This window comes from Perognathus longimembris, chromosome 28, assembly GCF_023159225.1.
Source record: "Perognathus longimembris pacificus isolate PPM17 chromosome 28, ASM2315922v1, whole genome shotgun sequence".
Taxonomy (NCBI): Eukaryota; Metazoa; Chordata; class Mammalia; order Rodentia; family Heteromyidae; genus Perognathus; species Perognathus longimembris.
In genome coordinates this window covers 38,877,552-38,896,841 of record NC_063188.1, presented here as the reverse complement: position 1 = coordinate 38,896,841, position 19,290 = coordinate 38,877,552, and the positions used below count along the sequence as shown (strand labels likewise).

At 42.8% G+C, this 19,290-nt stretch overlaps 1 protein-coding gene across 1 annotated transcript in view; it reads right to left on the bottom strand.

Moving 5' to 3' along the window:
* Positions 1–11,916, bottom strand: part of Trmt2b (tRNA methyltransferase 2 homolog B) — a 43,653-nt gene extending 31,737 nt beyond the window's left edge. The window contains 6 exon segments of the mRNA XM_048336107.1: positions 1,386–1,485; positions 2,602–2,662; positions 2,664–2,734; positions 5,625–5,679; positions 6,364–6,598; positions 11,790–11,916. Of these exon segments, the coding sequence (XP_048192064.1) occupies positions 1,386–1,485; positions 2,602–2,662; positions 2,664–2,734; positions 5,625–5,679; positions 6,364–6,578 (502 nt within the window). The 5' untranslated portion in view covers positions 6,579–6,598; positions 11,790–11,916.
* Between the last annotated feature and the right edge of the window lie 7,374 nt (positions 11,917–19,290).

The window sequence follows — 19,290 nt, the reverse complement described above, 5'->3', positions numbered from 1 at the left end:
TGATTTGATTTAAAAGAAATATCTGGCAATCCAAACTCTTTCCTTCAGAGGTATATGTAGGTATAAAGAAGCAAAATGTCTGGTACAACTGGGTGGTCATTTTTCAGAGAAAACCTAATCCTTTCCTGGTTTAGCCATTAAGCAGCTACTTCTTTTTTTTTTTTTTTTTTTTTTTGGCCAGTCCTGAGCCTTGGACTCAGGGCCTGAGCACTGTCCCTGGCTTCTTCCTGCTCAAGGCTACCACTCCGCCACTTGAGCCACAGCGCCGCTTCTGGCCATTTTCTGTATATGTGGTGCTGGGGAATCGAACCTAGGGCCTCGTGTATCCGAGGCAGGCACTCTTGCCACTAGGCTATATCCCCAGCCCAAGCAGCTACTTCTTAATGGAGCTAGTCCTCAATATTTTCTCTCATATCACAAATGTGCCATATGAAACTTCTGCTTTCAACTCAGATTTTTAAAGAGGGAAATAAAATGTAATGGTTTTTGTTTTGCTATCACTGAGTAATAGAACAGTGACGTCATATACTCATTTAATTCAGCACACAAAGGGAAAAGCCAAATGTCTGCCCTAATGAACTATAGTTTAAAGCATATGGATATTAAACAGTGTAACTAATATAAAATGATAGTGTTTCCAAGTGGATTTATGGAAAATGGGCAGACAGAAAAGCTCAGGAATGAAATCTAGGAATGGTTACAAGAATTAGGTCTCAGAAATGCAACCATGATTTTTTTCAGCAGTATTCAGTTCCCGATTCAATGCTCTCTCAGATTTACCACAGAAAGGTCTAGTTTTTAGGGGCAAGAGGATGTGAAATAGACATGAGTGCAATAAAGAGGGCAATCTCCCAGTATGGACAGCAGCATAAAAGAGGACAGTAGTGACAACAATGATGATGACATGACAGCAGCAGTGCTAGCTAACAGTCACATTGAGGAAAATAGCTTATTTTGTGGGCTAGTACTGGGCTTGAATTCAAGGTCTCTGGATCTTGCATAGCTTACTTGCTCACTGATGGAGCTCTGTCACTTGATCCACAGCTCCACTTTCAGCTTTTTGCTAGTTAAGAGATAAGAGGCTCATGGAGGGGCTGGGAATGTGGCTTAGTGGTAAATTGCTTGCCTGGCATGCAGGAAGCCCTGGATTCAATTTTGCAGTACTACATGAACATAAAAAGCCAGAAGTGGTACCGTGGCTCAAGTTGTAGAGTGCTAGCCTTGAGCAACAAGAAGCCAGGGACAGTGTCCAGGCCTTAAATTCAAGCCCCAGGACTGGCAAAAAATGTCTCATGGACTTTTATGCCCAAACCTACTGACACTGTTTCTACACTCTTCCCTTTCCCTCCCTGTTTTATTTCTACTAGTCACAGGTTTTGGTTGACCTTTCCAAGTTCCCAGGTAGTATCCAACAGTCTTCGGATTGCCATCTGGGCCTCGGTTCACAGAGAAGGTGGACTTATTTTGGTAGCCATTGATGAGAGGCTAGAGAAGGCAGAAAGACAGGAAGGGGATGAGGTTAAACAAAATGAGGACAATGGTAAGGAAATCAGGAAAGTTCTCTGGATGAGGAAACAAGATGTTTCCTTGGAAGATCTAGTATATGGGAATGTCTGCAGCCAAATAAAAGGACACTCTAGCCAGGTACTAGGTAGCTGAAAGCCTCTAATCCTAGCTACCCAGGAGGCTGAGATCTGAGGATCGTAGTTCAAAGCCAGTCTAGGCAAAAAAAAGTCCCTCAGCCTCTTACCTCCAACAAACTATTCAGAAAAAGCTGGCAGTGGCACTGTGACTCAAGTGATAATGCTAGCTTTGAGCAAAAGAAGCTCAGGGGCAGTGCCCAGGCCCTGAGTTCAAGCCCCAGGACCAGAAACACTTTTAAAAAGGGCACTCTATGGTAGAGAGGAGTTTCAATCTTGCCATAAAGCGGGAGTCAGCAATTCATTCTGTAATGGGCCAGGGTAGTTTATGCTTTGTGGGCTAGCCACGTGTCTCCTGAGACCACTATTCAACTCTGCCACTGTAACACAAACAAAATGCTATACATAAACAGATGAGCTTGGCTGTGTTCCAGTAAAACTTTATTCACAAAATCAAGCAGCAGGACAAATGGGTTTAAGGGTTAGAATTTGACAACCCCTGTCACATGTTAAATTCTGCATCTCTGAAGCTTCTGAAGCATATACTCTTTCTAAGAAGGTAGTACTATAGTGCTTGATAAAGTGATATCACTACATCAGACAGCCTTGAATAAAATAATTCAAGTACTTCATTAGTTATCTAAATATACACTGAGCACATGCTACATACAAGAACTTCCTGGTCACATTGACAGATGTAAAGAATGTGAATCTCAGCTTTGGCACTTTCCAAATATATGTCCTGGGCAAATTCCTTGTTCTTTCTGAGCCTTAATGTTTTCATCTATAACATAAGAGTACCTGTGCTTCAGGGTTATTGTAAACAGTACAATGAGGCAATGATGAATGAGAATCACCTAGCAAAGGGCTTGGTTCCTAGCAAGTACACAGTAAGTAATGCCTGATATCATTAGCCATTGAGTGGCCTTAATAAATAAGGAATAGGGAGGTGGTGGTTTACAGAGGGCATAATAGGATGAAGAAGACAACAGAGACCCTCTGATTGGGGTGTGGTTACTGCCATTGACTCCATTGAGCATTTGCAGGTCAAACCCCAGTCTTTGTAAAATTTTCTTCTGACCTTCAAATTTCACCTGTAAAAGAATATAAGCAATGACACAGACTTTTGTAGTTTTCCCTTAAAAATGGGAAACAAACAAGATACTTTAATTGTGATAATTTGCTTTTTTCTTAATATTTTTCTGATTTTATTTTTAAATATAACATGAATGCTTTTATTAAGGTGTTGTACAGAAGGGTTACCATTTCATAAGTCATTTCTTTTTAGACAATGTCAGCTCTTCCTTCACTTTTTCTCAGTTTCCCTCATCCCTGCCACAAGTTACACAGTTGATTTTCCACATAGTATATACTGAATAGCATGATTGCATTTGTTCACCCTTCCTCCGTCCCTTTGTGTTCCCTTTTTTGCCCCCTAAAAAGAAAAAAAAAAGTAAAAACAACCACCACAACTACCAGCAACAACAAAAAAATGTTTCCATGTCCTGGGAACATTCATAGGTCATAGTCTCAAAATTAAAACAAGACCTAACAGGGTACTGAGGAAAGACAGTAAGTTCTAGCTATAAGAATGGCTCAAGTGGTAAGAGTTCCTGCCTAGCAAGTGTGAGGCCCTGAGTTCAAAATCCCAGCACTGCCAAAAAAGTATGGTTCAAGTAATAGAGAACCTGCCTAGCAAGCATGAGACTCTGAGTTCAAACCTCTGTGCACCAGATAAAAAGAGTGAGCTCTATATAAGTTCATCCTTTTATCTGACCTTTCAAACTAAACACATCAGTCAGGGCTGTGCAGTAAAATTTTGCTAATGAAATAGTTCCATTTCTGTGGTATTTTGTATGTTCACAACAGGTACTGATGACCTGAAATGTGGCCAGTAGGACTGAGGAAGTGAATATTTGTGGTACTGGGGATCCAATACAGGGACTGACAAATCTAAGGTAAGCACTCTACCCCTGAACCCTCCATCCCATAGACTTACTAAAGCTTAATTAATTTAGCCAGGTATCAGTGGCTCAGGCTTATAATCCTAGCTACTCAAGAGGATCAGGGGGCTGGGAATATGGCCTAGTGCTTGCCTCGTATACATGAAGCCCTGGGTTCGATTCCTCAGCACCACATATATAGAAAAAAGCCAGGAGTGGTGCTGCGGCTCAAGAGGTAGAATGCTAGCCTTGAGCAAAAAGAAGCCAGGGACAGTGCTCAGGCCCTGAGTCCACGCCCCAGGACTGGCAACAAAAACAAAATAAATAAAAATCAAGGGGATCAGATCTGAGGACTGTGATGCAAGGCCAGTCGACAGATAAATTGGGGAGACTCCTGTTGGGGTCTGGCTATACCTTTAAGAGGCAAGTCCCTTCTCCCGCCCTAGCCCTAGGGCTGCTTGGCTGTTAGGCACTCCTACCTTCTCCCCAGGTCTGGAACCTCCCCCGGAAGAGGTAGCAATCCAGCCCTGCCTCCCTTCTAGGAGTACATGTCTCATAATGGCGCTGAGCCGTGCCCAAGAGGGCGGTTCTGTGGGCCGTGATCTCTGCCCATAGAGGAATTTCTGTGACAACACTATGATGGGCGGCTTGTCAGCCTATCACAAGTATGCACTTAGCCCCTCCCCTTCCTGCTGCCATTACTGTTATATAAACCCCTCCCCTGAGTAAATCCGGTGGACGTTCCAGAAACTTACCCCTAGACAGCCCGCGTGTCCTGCCTCCTTATTCTTAGCGGAGGGGGGGGAGGGGGGGACGTCTTGCAGCCACACACGCCAAGGCTTGCACATAGCCCTCACTCCAGCTTTGCCGTCTGCGGGACGGGTGGCTTACGCTCAAGGGTGAAAGGGGACTACACAGGAGGTAATAAGGCCCGACAGACTCCTATCTCCAAATGACCAGCAAAAAGCTAGAAGTGAAGTTGTGGCTCAAATGTTAGAGCATCGGCCTTGAGCCAAAAAGCTAAGTGAGATCTCAAGACCCTGAGTTCAAGCCTCAGTACCAACACAAAATATTTAATTAACTCATAGAGTCATCTCTTCTTCAAAAGCCCTTAAGTGTTGCTACACCATACTATGCAAAGCTGTACACGCCCACGCCAACCTCCCAAAAACCCTACAGAACTCAAAGAAAAATAGAGCTAGGAATGTAATATTCCAAAACGTTATCAGCAATCCCCAAAGGAAAGGTGCAACCCTAATTTTTTAAAGTAGTATTTTACACATGTGAAATGGTTATGACACAAGACTACGATGCCAAGCACAGCAATTTAGCCACAGACCTGAGATTTACCTATAAATTCGGATGTCATAAAGCTCACCACTTGTGGGTTACTGTGAAGTAGTAAAAGTATTAGTTGGATGGAATAGTCAATGGGTGTAGCTCATAGAACTAAGGGAGTGACAGATGTGCATGTGCATGTGTACAATTTATGTATTCTTACACAGCCTGGTTCAGCTGCATGAACTTTCCTTCTTTCATCTAGTACCTCTCCTGGACAAAATCACTCTTAGGCAAATGTGAAATCTGCATTAGGCTCAGATTGCTCCCTAATATGTCAATCAATTGGAATAAATTTCTACTTTCAAAACAACTGTGGTAGAAGTGACTTTATTTAAATTTAAACAGCACAGGCAACTACTAGCTCCTGTGTTGGAATAGTAAGACCACTGCTATATTGGAATGTACAAGAACACTGCATCTTACACACACACACACACACACACACACACACACACAGAAAGAGAGAGAGAGAGAATGCTATAAGAAGATAAAGGAAAAAGGAACAAAAAAAATCAGCATCTGAATGTATGGATCTAGGGTACACACTGTAACTGACCTAAAGTTCACATTTCAGAGTCATTTGCATAGCAAATTTAAATACCTGTGGAGCATCTGTGCAGAACTTCCCAGTAGGGCTTGGCATGACTCTCATGCCATGCCACTGCTGGGAGGAAGAGGAAGAATAAAGCTGAGAACCTACCTTCAGTTGTTCTTCATAGCTCAGCCTCCAGAGTGGTGTCACAACATCAGCCAGCCTTGAAGAAAATAATTCAGGCATTTCATTATTTACTGAAATTTGCACTGAGCACCTACTAGACATAAGTACTGCTTGCCACCACTTTCTCTGGTGCTTTACTTATTATTCAGAAGACAAAACTGTCATGCCCCAAGGGAGATGAAGTCTGGGAGAAGTGCCCATTTTGGTGGCATCTACTTAACAAAGCACAAGAGATGGGCAAACCTAATATAAGGAAAAGCCACATTTATCAGGTGGTAATTAATCATATTTTTAAAAGCTTCACTGTTGGGTTCCTTTAAATAGCTTACCACCCTAATGCTTTTAAAATATAATTTGATTTAGAAAATGTGTTTGTTGCATAAAATGAGGCATATTTGTGTTTGTATGGCTGCAATGGGACTATTCATTTCTAATCTATTCAATATCATTCTGGATTCTTGGACTTCAGCAAGGGCCTGTTTTAGAGATCAGGTCCTAGAGTAATACCTGCTTTCTGACAAGCACATTCAAAGAAAAGGAGAATGTTTTCTGTCATCCTAAAGCAGTTCTATCAATATCCTTCATATATTCTCTATATATCTGACCTCAGGTGCCCTCCTGAGCCATGGAAATGCCACACTAGTTAGGTTGGCAACATGGAATTTCAGGAGATGCATAGATTCAGACTCACTAGAGAAAAGGGGTATTAGCTTGATTTTACCTTTCCTGCCAAGAACCATCAGACAATCCGAAATGACTTTGTTTCTTCTCACTTTTTTGTCCACTTGAATACTTCTTGGCATTCACATGGGTGAAATTCCCCTTACATGCTATCCCCAAAAACGGTTGAGACCAATCTGGTGGTTTTCTGGCATACCAGAGAAGCAGTCTTGGCTTGGAGAAGAGACCTACCCTGGAGAGTCTCAGGCTATGCATTAGAATCCTCCTCTTGATGCCTGTCAAGCAAAAACACACACTAATTTACCTACTGAAGGACTGCCAAAATGAAGCACAACTTGCAAACTCTTTATTTCACACATAAACTCTTATGGAAAACAGTACCTGGCACAATGCTGGCATGGAACAGATATTCAGCACAGAGGGCCTCTTTGGCATTCAAGGCAGGGTTGTAAGGTCATAAAATAAAGAGATGAGGAAAATATTTGTCCTAAGAATTGACCTAAGGTGATAACATACCTACAGGCAATCTATTTCCCTCCCAACCAATAGCAATCAGTCAACCAACACATACTAAGGGCTTCCTTTGTGTAAAGCACCACGTCACACTAGTACTGAGGGGGTTACAAAGGTTACATCCTAGCTGAAGAGATTGAAGGTGGACCCAATAAAAAGTGAGAAATTAATATAATATTATTGGTTCCTGCTGAGGGCTCAGGAAAGGCTTCCCAGAGCAAGTCGGGTTGGCAACAGACCATAAAGAATTGGTCAAGTAGTCCTGTAAGGACAAGCTGTGAGATAAAATGAGAGCTCTGAGTAAAAGGAAGAACAAAATGCCAATGAAGAATAAATTGCCAATAACTAAACCTAAAAAAAGTAATATCTGGAAAGCAAGACACAATTCTGGTGACTCAGAGGAGAATCATAATTATGTACAGCTGTAGACGGCAAGGGGGTACCTTTGATGCATGCACTGACACAATCAGGGAGTCTGAGGCAGGAACAAAAAGGGAAAGATGGTGGAAGTAGTAGGAAGTAGGGCCAAATGAAGACTGTGAACTGTCAGGAGTTTAGACCCTAGAGTCAAAAGACCTGGACTGCACAAAGTAGATAGGTAGATTTAGGCCGGATACCCATTCATCAGACCTTACTTTTATATCACCTATAAAACAGGCACCAGTGGCTTACACCTATAGTCCTACCTACTCAGGAGGCTGAAATCTGAGAATTGTGGCTCACAAGAGCCAGAGTGGGCCTGCCCATAAGATTCGTTATCTCCAATTACTTACAAAAAGAGCCAGAAGTGGAGCTGTGACTCAAGTGGTAGACTGCTAGCCTTGAGCAAAAGATACCAGGGACAGCATTCAGGCCCTCCTGAGTTCAAACTCCAGGACAGGCACACAAAAAATGATAGATAATAACAGTATCTACCTCATACTGTGGTTGTAAGAGGTAAAGACCTGAACAAAAAGTACTACTAAGGGTGTAGTGTTTTGGGTAGTCAAGCACTTGTGTAGCATGTATGAGGCCATTGATTCAATTTCCAGCATTATAATCTTTAACAAGTTCTTAGCCGCTAGGCACAAGTGCCTCATGCCTATAATCCTAGCTACTCAGGAGGCTAAGATCTGAGGATTGAGGTTTAAAGCCAGCCTGGGCAGAAAAGTCTGTGGGACTCATGTCCAGTTAACCACCAAAAAATCCAGAAGTGAAGCTGTGACTCAGGTGGTAAGAGTTCTAGCTTTGAGGGGAAAAAACACTTAGGGACAGTGTCCAGGTCCTCAGTCCAAGTGTCAGTACCAGCATACACACAAAAATGTACTTAGCAGATTAACTAGAGATGATAGGTATAAAGCTCTGAGCGGTGTCCAGAACCTGGAAAACGTTCTCCAGTGTTAGTCACTGTCTGTCTTTAAAGTCATGTCTGGAGAGCCAGGCAGTGGTAGCTCCCATCTGTAATCCTAGCTATCCAGGAGGTTGAGATCTGAGGATTGAGGTTCAAAGCTAGCCTGGGCAGACAAATTTGATTCTTACCTTCAATTAACCAGCAAAAAGCTGGAAGTGGAGATGTGACCTAAGTGGTAGAATACCAGCCTTGAGCAGAAAATGCCTAGAGAAAGCATGAAGTCCTGAGTTCAAGCCCCAATACTAGTAAAAACTAAAGAGTAGAGACATGGCACAAGTGACAAAAGTGCCTGCCTAGCAAAGCAGGAGGTCCCAAGTTAAAACCTAATACTTACAAAAATACCTACATAATAATGTATTTAAAGACAGTATGAAGCTGATTTGGAAAGGCAATATTAAAGGAGCAGGTGAGTAAAGTAGAGGAATCATAGAAATAAATCTGAGACAAAGCAGAAGAGTTAAAACTGTTGGCTGAGAGCACAAGCAGGTTTCTCTTTGGAAAGAATAGGGCTCTTAACTGATCTTAGTACCCCGGATACTGTATAGACGTGTATTGGAAGTAGGGAAGGGAAAATAAATACCAAAAATGAGAGACAAAGAAGAAAAAGACAAACAACTGCAATAGCCATACTTACAAAACCAAGTAGTGTAAACCAACCATACAACTCATGGAAGGGGGGAAAAACGAGGGAGGAGGTAACAAGTTAGATAAGTAATATACTTGCCTTACATATCAAACTGTACTTCACTTGGACAATAAAGAAAGAAAATAATAATAATAACAGGGCTCTTTACTTGGGCCTATTTATCCTAAGGTAACTACCCACTGCTCTGTGAGCCCCTTTATTAAATGCCCTTGAACACAAGTGAATGGATTTAGCCTGAAAACCTACTCATTACCTTTTAACCATTGACCTTTGCCTAGATTTTTGCATAGCTCAATTCAGAAACACATGTAAATATTTAAAAAGAAGCAGGGACAGTGCTCAGGCCCTGAGTCCAAGCCCCAGGACTGGTAAAAAAACAAAGTTCAAATATGCAGGAAGTTTATTAACAAATACTCCTGCATGGTGCTCCTACTGCTATATTAGTTTGTAAGAGTCAATGGATCATTCAGAAGGTGCTGTCAGGGATGTTGTAGTATTTATCCCATAAACCATTTGGTATGATTGCAAAGTAATAAAGGAAAGGCCTCATCATGTCATCATTTGGGGGGGGGTGATTTCAAATTTCTAATAGAATATATTTAATTTGCCTGTAGTTCAGTAAACAATAGCCCTTTCTATCCAATTCCCTCCGTAAGCCTCAAAAGTTGTCTTAAGAACACAGTTTAAAAGGATATGTTTGCCTGAAAAGAAGTATACTCATTACCTGACTTACGTGAATGTAACCCCTCTGTATATCACCTTTATAGTAGCAACTTTAAAAATGGAAATTAAAGGGGGCTGGGAATATGGCCTAGTGGTAAAGTGCTTGCCTCGTATACATGAAGCCCTGGGTTCTATTCCTCAGCACCACATATATAGAAAAAAGCCGGAAGTGGCGCTGTGGGCTCAAGTGGCACAGTGCTAGCCTTGAGCAAAAAGAAGCCAGGGACAGTGCTCAGGCCCTAAGTCCACGCCCCAGGACAGGCAACAGAAACAAAACAAAAAAAAATGGAAATTAAAAAAAAATTAAAGGCTATGCATATTGGAGGAGGAACAGGAGATCTGAAAAACTGGAAGATAGCTATGCATGTTTCCACATTCAAACATTTCTGAGTATGTGGATCCTCTCACTGGTGAGTTGCCATCATGACTGTGGCACATGTGCCCTGTGCCCAGCAGGAGGTTCCTTATACATCTAAGTCTCTTCCTCCAAATAGCAATTATAGTCTAGTTTCATGTGCCAATCAGCCCTTATTCCTGGCAGGGTACATACTGTGGTATTTAGTAATTTGTGTGACTAAATATATTTTTCAAGGCAGGACAGTAATATGAGTCAGAAGTGACTTTTACTTCCTTGTTGATGTCAGAAGAGACATTTGTTTACCAAAAAAACCCTTACTACTTTCTTCTTATAGTTTTCCTGTTTCAAATAAATGTTTGGGGGTGTTTCTCTTAGTAAATTAAAGACATTTGTGATACAGTTGCTGTGTAACAAGCATGAAGCCCTAAATGCAAATCCCAGCATTGCCAATAAATAAGTAAATACAAGAAAAAGACATGGGCTTAGCACAGGTTTAGGCAAGTCACAGCAGAGGATCACAAGAGCCCAATAGCTATACCCTTATGAACACCTAAGATGATGCTGAGTGAAATGAACTCCATGTTATGGAAACGACTGTTATATCACTGTTTTAACTACTGTCAACGTGCTATGTGTAACTGTAACTTCTATTATTGATGATCCTCTTGTATCCCCTTCCTGTGGTTGTACCTACACTATCTCTGTATCTTATCTGAGTACATTGGAAACCATGTATACTGGTAAACAGTGGTATATAGGGTAAAAAAAATACAAACAACTACAAAAGCAATACTTGCAAAACTGTTTGGTGTAAATGAACTGAACAACTCATGGGGGGAAAGGGAAAGGGGGAGGGGGGAGGGGGGAATGAGGGACGAGGTAACAAACAGTACAAGAAATGTATCCAATGCCCAACGTATGAAACTGTAACCTCTCTGTACATCAGTTTGATAATAAAAATTTGAAAAAGAAAAAGACATGGGCAACAACTACACTACTTCTGCCTCACGAAATAATCATTGGCCAGAAAAGGGACCAGAGTCCAGCACAGTCACCTCCACTGTTGTGAGGTTCAACTCAGAGATTATTAAAAGTGTGATCCACACTAGGACAAAGATCCCTTTGGAGCAAAATATCCACACACTGGTAAGGGTCCATCCTGTTCATTGTCTGATTGCCTGACCCTCAGTTGTCTTGGCCTTGGCAAGGGTTATTTGCTAAAAGCTGAAGGGCAGATAGGTTTAATGCAGCTCCCCCATTGCAAACAAAGCACAGTCACGGCCTTCTTTCCTTTCCCCATCCCGACCTCCGTTATTCTTTGGACAACTTTTTCTGCCGTTGCGGGTGTATAAGAAAGATAAGAGAGGGTAGGAAGCTAGGCCCCAGTGGCTCATTCCTGTAATCGTAGCTACAAGGAAGGTGAGATCTGAGGATCACGGTGTGAAGCCAGCTTGGGCAGAAAAGTCCCCGTGCGACTCTCATCTCCAATTAACCTCCAGGAAAACGGAAGTGGAGCTGTGGTTCGAAGCTGTAGATAGTTAGCCTTGAACAAAGCGCCCAGGCCCCGAGTTCAAGCCCTACAACAAGGAGGGGGGCCAAAAGAGCGAGACAGTAGGAAAAACATATCGCATTATTCAACGTGGCCCAGAGAGGCCGGAGTCTGGGGAAAAGAAGCGACCGAGTTAAGAGTATATCCGCAGGCGCAGGCCGGGCCGCGACTTTGGCCTAGGAAAGCGTCCCAGCCCCGCCTACCACTTTAAATTACCCGCCCAAAGGCAGTTTGGCGAGGTGTGCAGTCAAGGCTCCAACGGCTTTCTGAGCCTTTTAGCCCCTTACCTTCCTCCGTAACCAATAGGGCTCCTTCTAAGTTTGCGGTAGCACACCAAAAGCTGGTGGGTGAACAGATTTTCTGGAGGGGAGGGTCACTTCCTGGTTTGCTAGGCGCCCCGTACCCATGCACGCGAGACTCGGGGCTCCTCCTAGCGGGCTGGAAGCTGACTCCCCGGGGGAAATGCTCTCCGTGACTTTCCTCTAAAGTCCCAGGCTATTGGAGTTTTCCAAGTTCTCCTCCCCTTCCCCGAGACCCCGCCTGCCCCTGCTCATTTCTGTCCCATTGGTGAATCTGGGAAAGCCCGGGAGTGAAGGGAAGCGAGAAGGGAGGGGGAATAAAAAGAAACCTGCACCACAGTGTTAATGCATCCAATCCTGGGGATGTTATAGGTTAATCTATTTTTTATTTTTTGGTCGGTGAACTCAGATCCTAGGCACTGTCCCTGAGGTATTTTTTTACTTAAGGTTAGTGATCTACCAATTTGAGCCACAGCACCACTCCCAGTTTTTCAGTGATTAACTGGAGATAAAACTCTTACAGCCTTTCTTTCTCAGAGTTTTCCATGGTATCAGGCTCCAAGCTAGGTGTTCAATAGGAATTAAACAAACATTTTGATTAACCATACTCACTAAAAGAAAATCTCATTCCCTTTTGCATCCCCACCCATCCCAACCATCCCAGCAGATCTAAAGCAAATCTGTTATTTGAAGAGGCAGAAACCTGCAGGATAAAGAGAAAAAAAAGAGATTAGGGAAAACATAACCCCGTTATATTTATTTAATCTGATATGGCACGTTTTGTAGAAAAAAAATCCTTAATTTGTAGGAGAATGAAATATCCCTTATTATAGAAAATGTTAGACTCTACAACCTGAAAATCAGTAAGTAGACATGTCATAGGTGATAAGCAGTACTGTTCAATTAAATAAGAGCTGAAGCCAAGATAACCTTCTGTGTAACTTCGTTACCAGCAAAACAAATCACAACAAAGTGAAATTTCTAAATATCTGTCAAACATTCTCATTTTGGTGCAAGGGAAGATACCTGAAAGACTAAGGGAATTTGGAAATAATTTATATGAAAATGATTTAGCAGTTAGGGCTGGTTTACTTCTGTTGAATAGATTCTTCCAAGTGCTTTGTTTAGAGCGAGGACTAAGACGGAGGCTGAGAGGAATAGATACACAAACCACACTCTGAAAGGTTGTGTGACTTGATGGGAAGACTCACTGGGTAAGAAAATGCAGCAATCAGAGCATTGGTAAGTCTAGGAAAGCAGCCATCCTTTTAGTAATCAGGAAGGAAAAAATAATGTGCAAACTGGGTTGAATGCCTAAGATATAAATAATCAGGGGGGAAGATGGTGAAGGCTGCAGTATGAGAACAACTTGTACCAGGCAGGCCTTGAGAAAGCAGGCCTTACTAAATGGAAGAGAGCTAAGGAAATGGGATCTGCATATTATATAATAGGTTTTAGGGGATACAGGAAGGCCTGGAGGGCTGGAATGAAGAGTTTTAGATGGTTCCTATAATAATAGCAAGCTTATGAAGAGAGTTCTAATGCAATGTTTCTGAAAGAGAACTTTGGTAGGTTAGAGACTGCCATGGCTATTCAGATGGGAGGTGAAGTCTGCACTAAGGCTATAGCATATAGTCTGTGTGTGTGTCTCTGTGTGTCTCTGTGTGTCTGTGTGTTTTTCTTAAAATATAGTCAGGGAACCAGAAGCTGGTAGCTCACACCTGTAATCCTAGCTACTCAGGAGGCTGAGATTTGAGGATCAGTGTTTGAAACCAGCTGGGACAGAAAAGTCTGTGAGACTCTTGTAAGGTTTGCCAGAAAGGAAACCCACCACATGGTTCAGGCAGAAAGGAGTTTATTGGGAGGGAAAGCAAACTGCCAGCCCACACAAGATGGAGGCGTGGGGAGATAAAGGGGAAGGAAGAAGGGGTAAAGAGAAAAGAGCAAAAGAGAAAAGGAAGGAGATCAGGGACCGTGTTGAGCCGGATTATAGGAAAAAAGCAAGAGATATGGCCAGGTGAATTCGATGTGACCTCAGAGAAGGAGGAGGTAACTGCCTCTAGGTGTGCCGTTACCTAGGCAACTCAGGTACTGGGCAAAGACTTAAATAGGTAGGGGGCATCTGCATGGAGCCCTCCAGGAGGTGGACCTTAAAACTCTTATCTCCAATTAACCACAAAATAAAAGCTTGAAGTGGAGATGTGGTTCAAGCAATAGAGCTCGAACCTAGAGAAAAAAAAAAAAACACCGAAAAACCTCAGGGACTTGAGTTCAAAAAAGCCCAGGCTCTGAGTTCAAGCCACAGAACTGGCACAAAACAAACAAACAAAAAATGTAGTCAGGGGCCCATCTGCAACTTAATGAGCTGGGATGATTGGAACAAATTCAGACTCATTATCTACACTCCAACATCACTGAACTGAAATCTCAGAGGATGGGAGGGCTCAAGAGTGTCTGGAGGCTGGGAATGTGGCTTAGTGGTAGGCTGTTTTCCTAGCATGCATTAAGCCCTGGGTTTGAACCTGAGTACCACATAAACAGAAAAACCAAATGTGGTGCTGTGGCTCAAGTGGTAGAGTGCTAACCTTGAGCAAAAGAAGCTCAGGGACAGTGCCCAGGCACTGAGTTCAAGCCCCAGGACCGGCAAAAAAAAAAGGTGGGTTTAAAGCAAGCATCCCAGATGATATTTATTGTACAATTTGAGCACCCTTTTCACACACCAACTAAAATTTCAGATTAATTGGATGTCAAAAAATTAAACAGTAAAAGGCCTGAAATAAAATATAACTAGGCACATATTTAAAATCATAAACCTTAAGATATTATATATGTTACGTGGTTAGAGACGTTATTGAGTTCGAGGGAGGGGATTCCCCATCCCTCCAAGAGTCCTCCACTCAGAGACAGTCCCAAGCAAAAAGATGGATTTATTGGGGAAGCAAAAAGCAAACTGACCGGCCAGGGATGCAGCACAGACTCAGGAGCTGAAACTGCAACAGTGAAAAGTGGGCTGACCAGGCAGAGACACAGTGCAGACTCGGGTGCTAACACCATGACCCCAAGCAGTCCTCAAATTGGGATTTATAAAGAAGGTAAACACGTAGCACAGATGTAGAAGGTTGACGCAGGAGGTAGGGCAAGCAAGAAACAAGTTAATCAAGCCATTTACAGAAGCAGAATTTTGGGGTCAGTTTGACGTAATCTACTCCCCCCCCTCAACATTTCCTACCATGTTTCCCTAATCAAGATGGAGTCAGCTGTACTCCCTACAACAATATATGACAAAAATGTAATAGCTGGGTGCCAGTGCCTCACACTTGTAATTCTAGCTTCTCAGGAAGCTGAGATCTAAGGACTGGTTTGACGTGAGCCGTGACCAGGAAACCTGCTCTTATCTCCATTTAACAAGCAAAAAGCAAAAAGTGGAGGTGTGGCTCTAGTGGTAGAATTCCAGCCTTGAGCAAAAAAGCTAAGCCAAGAATGTGAAGTCCCTAGTTTAGGTCCTAGTACAAGTATAAAACAGAAAATGAAATAAAATTAAAGGAGAAGTTAGGATGAATTACCTGTAGGATGGACTGGTGGATCAGGTTAGGGGCTTTTAGAGTACTAGTAATATCTGACTTCTTCATCTGGGTGCTACTTATACAAGTGAGTTCACTTTGTGAAAATGCATGGGGATTTATCAAGTAGAACTTCTTTGATATGTTCCCTTTTCTATATAAATGGTATACATCCATAAAAATTTAACTTAAATAGTGTCTTCAAAATTTTGTGTGTGGGGGCTAGTCCTGGGGCTAGGACTCGGGGACTGGGCACTGTCCCTGAGCTTTTTTGCTCAAGGTTTGAGCTGTACCACTTGAACCATAGCTTCACTTCCAGCTTTTTTGGTAGTTAGTTAGAGATAATGAAGAGCCAGACTAAAGCCATTTTAACCTGAGATAAGCAGGCCCTGTAAGCAAACCCAGGACAAGTTTATTAGGGCCCAGCCGGTCACAAACTCTAACTGCCTGGGAATGCTTAACTCTAACCGCCCCCCGGAATGCCTCGAGCCCTGAGCCAATCAGATTTGTACCCGTATCCTAATCTTGCTTGCTTGAACACCTGATGGCTGTAACTTTGTTTTTTGCCTTTATAAGCTCTGTGAAATCGCAGCTCGGGGCTTCCTCCTAACCTCCGCTGCGTTGGAGTGTACAACAAGGCCCGAGCTGCAGCCCACTTGAATAAAGCCGTGCTTTTGCATTTCGGAACCTCTGAGTCTCTTGGTAGTCTTCTCGCAACTTGGTATAACAATAAGAGTCTCTTGGGCTTTCTTTTTCAGGCTGGTTTCCAACACCGATCCTCCAATCTCAATCAGCTTCCCAAGTAGCTAGGACTACAGGCATGAACAACCAGCAGCCAGTGAAAGTTTTATAATGATACGGAAATAAACATATGTATAGGGCAGTGAAAAAAGCAAGATAAAAAATTGAGCAAGCTGTACCTGATGGCACACACCTGCCATCTTAGCACTTAGAAGCCTATGGCAGGAGGACCATGAGGATGAAGCCAGTCTGGGTTACATGGGGGAGTTTCAGGCAAGTTTAGGCTCATAATGAAATCTTGTCTCAAAAACATATTTAAATCAAAATTGAGGCTGGGGACATAGTTCAAGGAGCAGAGAGGTTGTCCAACATACATGATGCGCTGGGTTTGATACATATTAGCATAACATTTATTGCATACAATATGATCTTAAGCCCATTGTGTGAAAATATACTGGATTAAATGTGTAAAAAATGCACTGGAGTGCAAGTGTAAGTACACTTATAATTCTAGCTACTTAGGGAACTAAGATTGGGAAGGTGATGGATCAAGGTCAGCTTGGACAAAAAAAAAATCATAAGACTCCATTTTAATGAGTACAAAACTGACTTACCTGTCATCCTTGCTATGTGGGAAATGTAAATGGAAGGATCACAGGGATCTCCCTGTGAGAGACCCTATTAAAAATATCTAAACATTCACACAGTGAGAACAAAGGAGGATATTCTTAGAAGAGGATCACAAGGGCTCGATTAGCTATGTGCATAAGATCTTATAAAAGAATGCCTATCTAAATGAACTCCAAGAAATGGAAACAAGAGTTTTTTTATTATACTGTTTTGGTTCGTTGTTGTTGTTGTTGTTGTTGTTGTTGTTGTTGTTGTTGTTGTTTGCCAGTCCTGGGCTTTGGACTCAGGGCCTGAGCACTGTCCCTGGCTTCTTTATGCTCAAGGCTAGTACTCTGCCACTTGAGCCACAGCACCACTTCTGGCCGTTTTCTAAATATGTGGTGCTGGGGAATTGAACCCATGGCTTCATGTATATGAGGCAAGCATTCTTGCCACTAGGCCATATTCCCAGCCCCTCTCTGTTTTGTTTTTGTTTTTTGTTTTCGTTGCCAGTCCTGGGTCGTGGACTCAGGGCCTGAGGCACTGTCCCTGGCTTCTTTTTGCTCAAGGCTAGCACTCTACCTCTTGAGCCACAGTGCCACTTCCGGCTTTTTTCTATATATGTGGTGCTGAGGAATCGAACCCAGGGCTTCATATATACAAGGCGAGGGCTGGGGATATGGCCTAGTGACAAGAGTGCCTGCCTTGTATACATGAGGCCCTGGGTTCGATTCCCCAACACCACATATGCAGAAAATGGCCAGAAGTGGTGCGGTGGCTGAAGTAGCAGAGTGCTATCCTTGAGCAAAAAGAAGCCAGGGACAGTGCTCAGGCCCTGAGTCCAAGCCCCAGGACTGGCCAAAAAAAAAAATTGGGGGCTGGGGATATGGCCTAGTGGCAAGAGTGCCTGCCTCGTATACATGGGGCCCTGGGTTCGATTCCCCAGCACCACATATACAGAAAATGGCCAGAAGTGGCGCTGTGGCTCAAGTGGCAGAGTGCTAGCCTTGAGCAAGAAGAAGCCAGGGACAGTACTCAGGCCCTGAGTCCAAGGCCCAGGACTGGCCAAAACAAAACAAAACAAAACATATATATAAGGCGAGCACTTTACCACTAGGCCATATTCCCAGCCCCTGTTTTGGTTCTTTCTTCTTCTTTTTCTTTCATTTTTCTTTGGTTTATTCCCTTCTTTGCTTTTGTTATTTCTGTACCCTTTGTCTTGTATATAATTTTATATGATTTGGGGAGGGTAAGGGGTAGCACAGGAATGGTGGGGAAATGTTGAACTAATTCAGCAGTGAAATCCACCAGATAATATGTTGGAAATGTACTATACAACTTTGGGGAAAGGGGAATCAGGAGAGGAAAAACTGGGAGACAATGAAGGAGTGGTGACACTGTTCAAAAAGAAATATACTCATTAGCTAACTCATATAACTGTAACCCCTCTTTACATCACCTTTATAATAATTTTTTTAAAAAATATCTGGAGCAAAAAGGGCTCAAGTGCTAGAGCATCTATCTAGCAAGCTCAAAGGCTGAGTTCAAACTCCAATCCACTCCTAAACTGATATGTTGAATTCGAAGGATAAAAGGAAAATAAATGGATAAGATGCATGCAATAAAGACTGGAAATAAATATGCCAAATGTTTAAAGGGATTGTCTCTGGATAGTGGACAGGGGGTGATTTATTTGTTGGCTTCCTTTCCATTTCTGAACAATGGACATACATTACATTGACAATAGGGCCCTGAAACTGGTCAGACGGAAGAATCAACTTGCACTAAGCAGATTTACAGAGACTGGCTTAAAAGATAAATACTAGGGCAGCAAATATGGCTTAGTGGTAGAGTGCTTGCCTTGCATGCCCTGGGTTCAATTCCTCAGCACCACATAAATAGAAAAAGCTGCAAGTGGCACTGTAGCTCAAGTGGTAGAGTGCTAGCCTTGAGCAAAAAGAAGCCAGGGACAGTGCACAGGCCCTGAATCCAAGCCCCAGAACTAGGAAAAAGAAAAAGGTAACCACTAACGAAAAATAGCATTTCTCGTGACAAAAATATTCTTCTGTACTAACATCATACCAGATGTAAGCACCAACTCAGAAACCACGTGGACACATAGTCATGTAGAAGAAAGAAAGCATTTTAATGTCAGCTGGACACTGGAGATATCAGACAGCCAGGGAAGAACATTATATAGGCGATTTATAGCAAGGGAAAGCATCCTATATCTGGCATATAACCAGGACAATACCTTTTGTAGCAGACACTAGAACCAGGAGTGGGCATCCCGACTGTGGCAGCAACATGTTTTTGACACAGTTGGGGCTGGGGGTACTTGTAGTTTGGGTGGGAATGGGCAACTGTGGCCAGGTCTGGTTTGTGGGTGACTCAAGATAAAGGCCGTCAACCAACCTAAAATATGGGCAAATATGCCAACACTTACCAACTATTGCTTTTTTGTTTTGCTGGTCCTGGGGCGTGAGCTGTGGTCCTGGACCCTGTCCCTTTGCTTTTGCACTCATGGCTAGCTCTCTACCACTTGAGCCACAGCTCCACTTCTGTTTATTTTTTTTGTT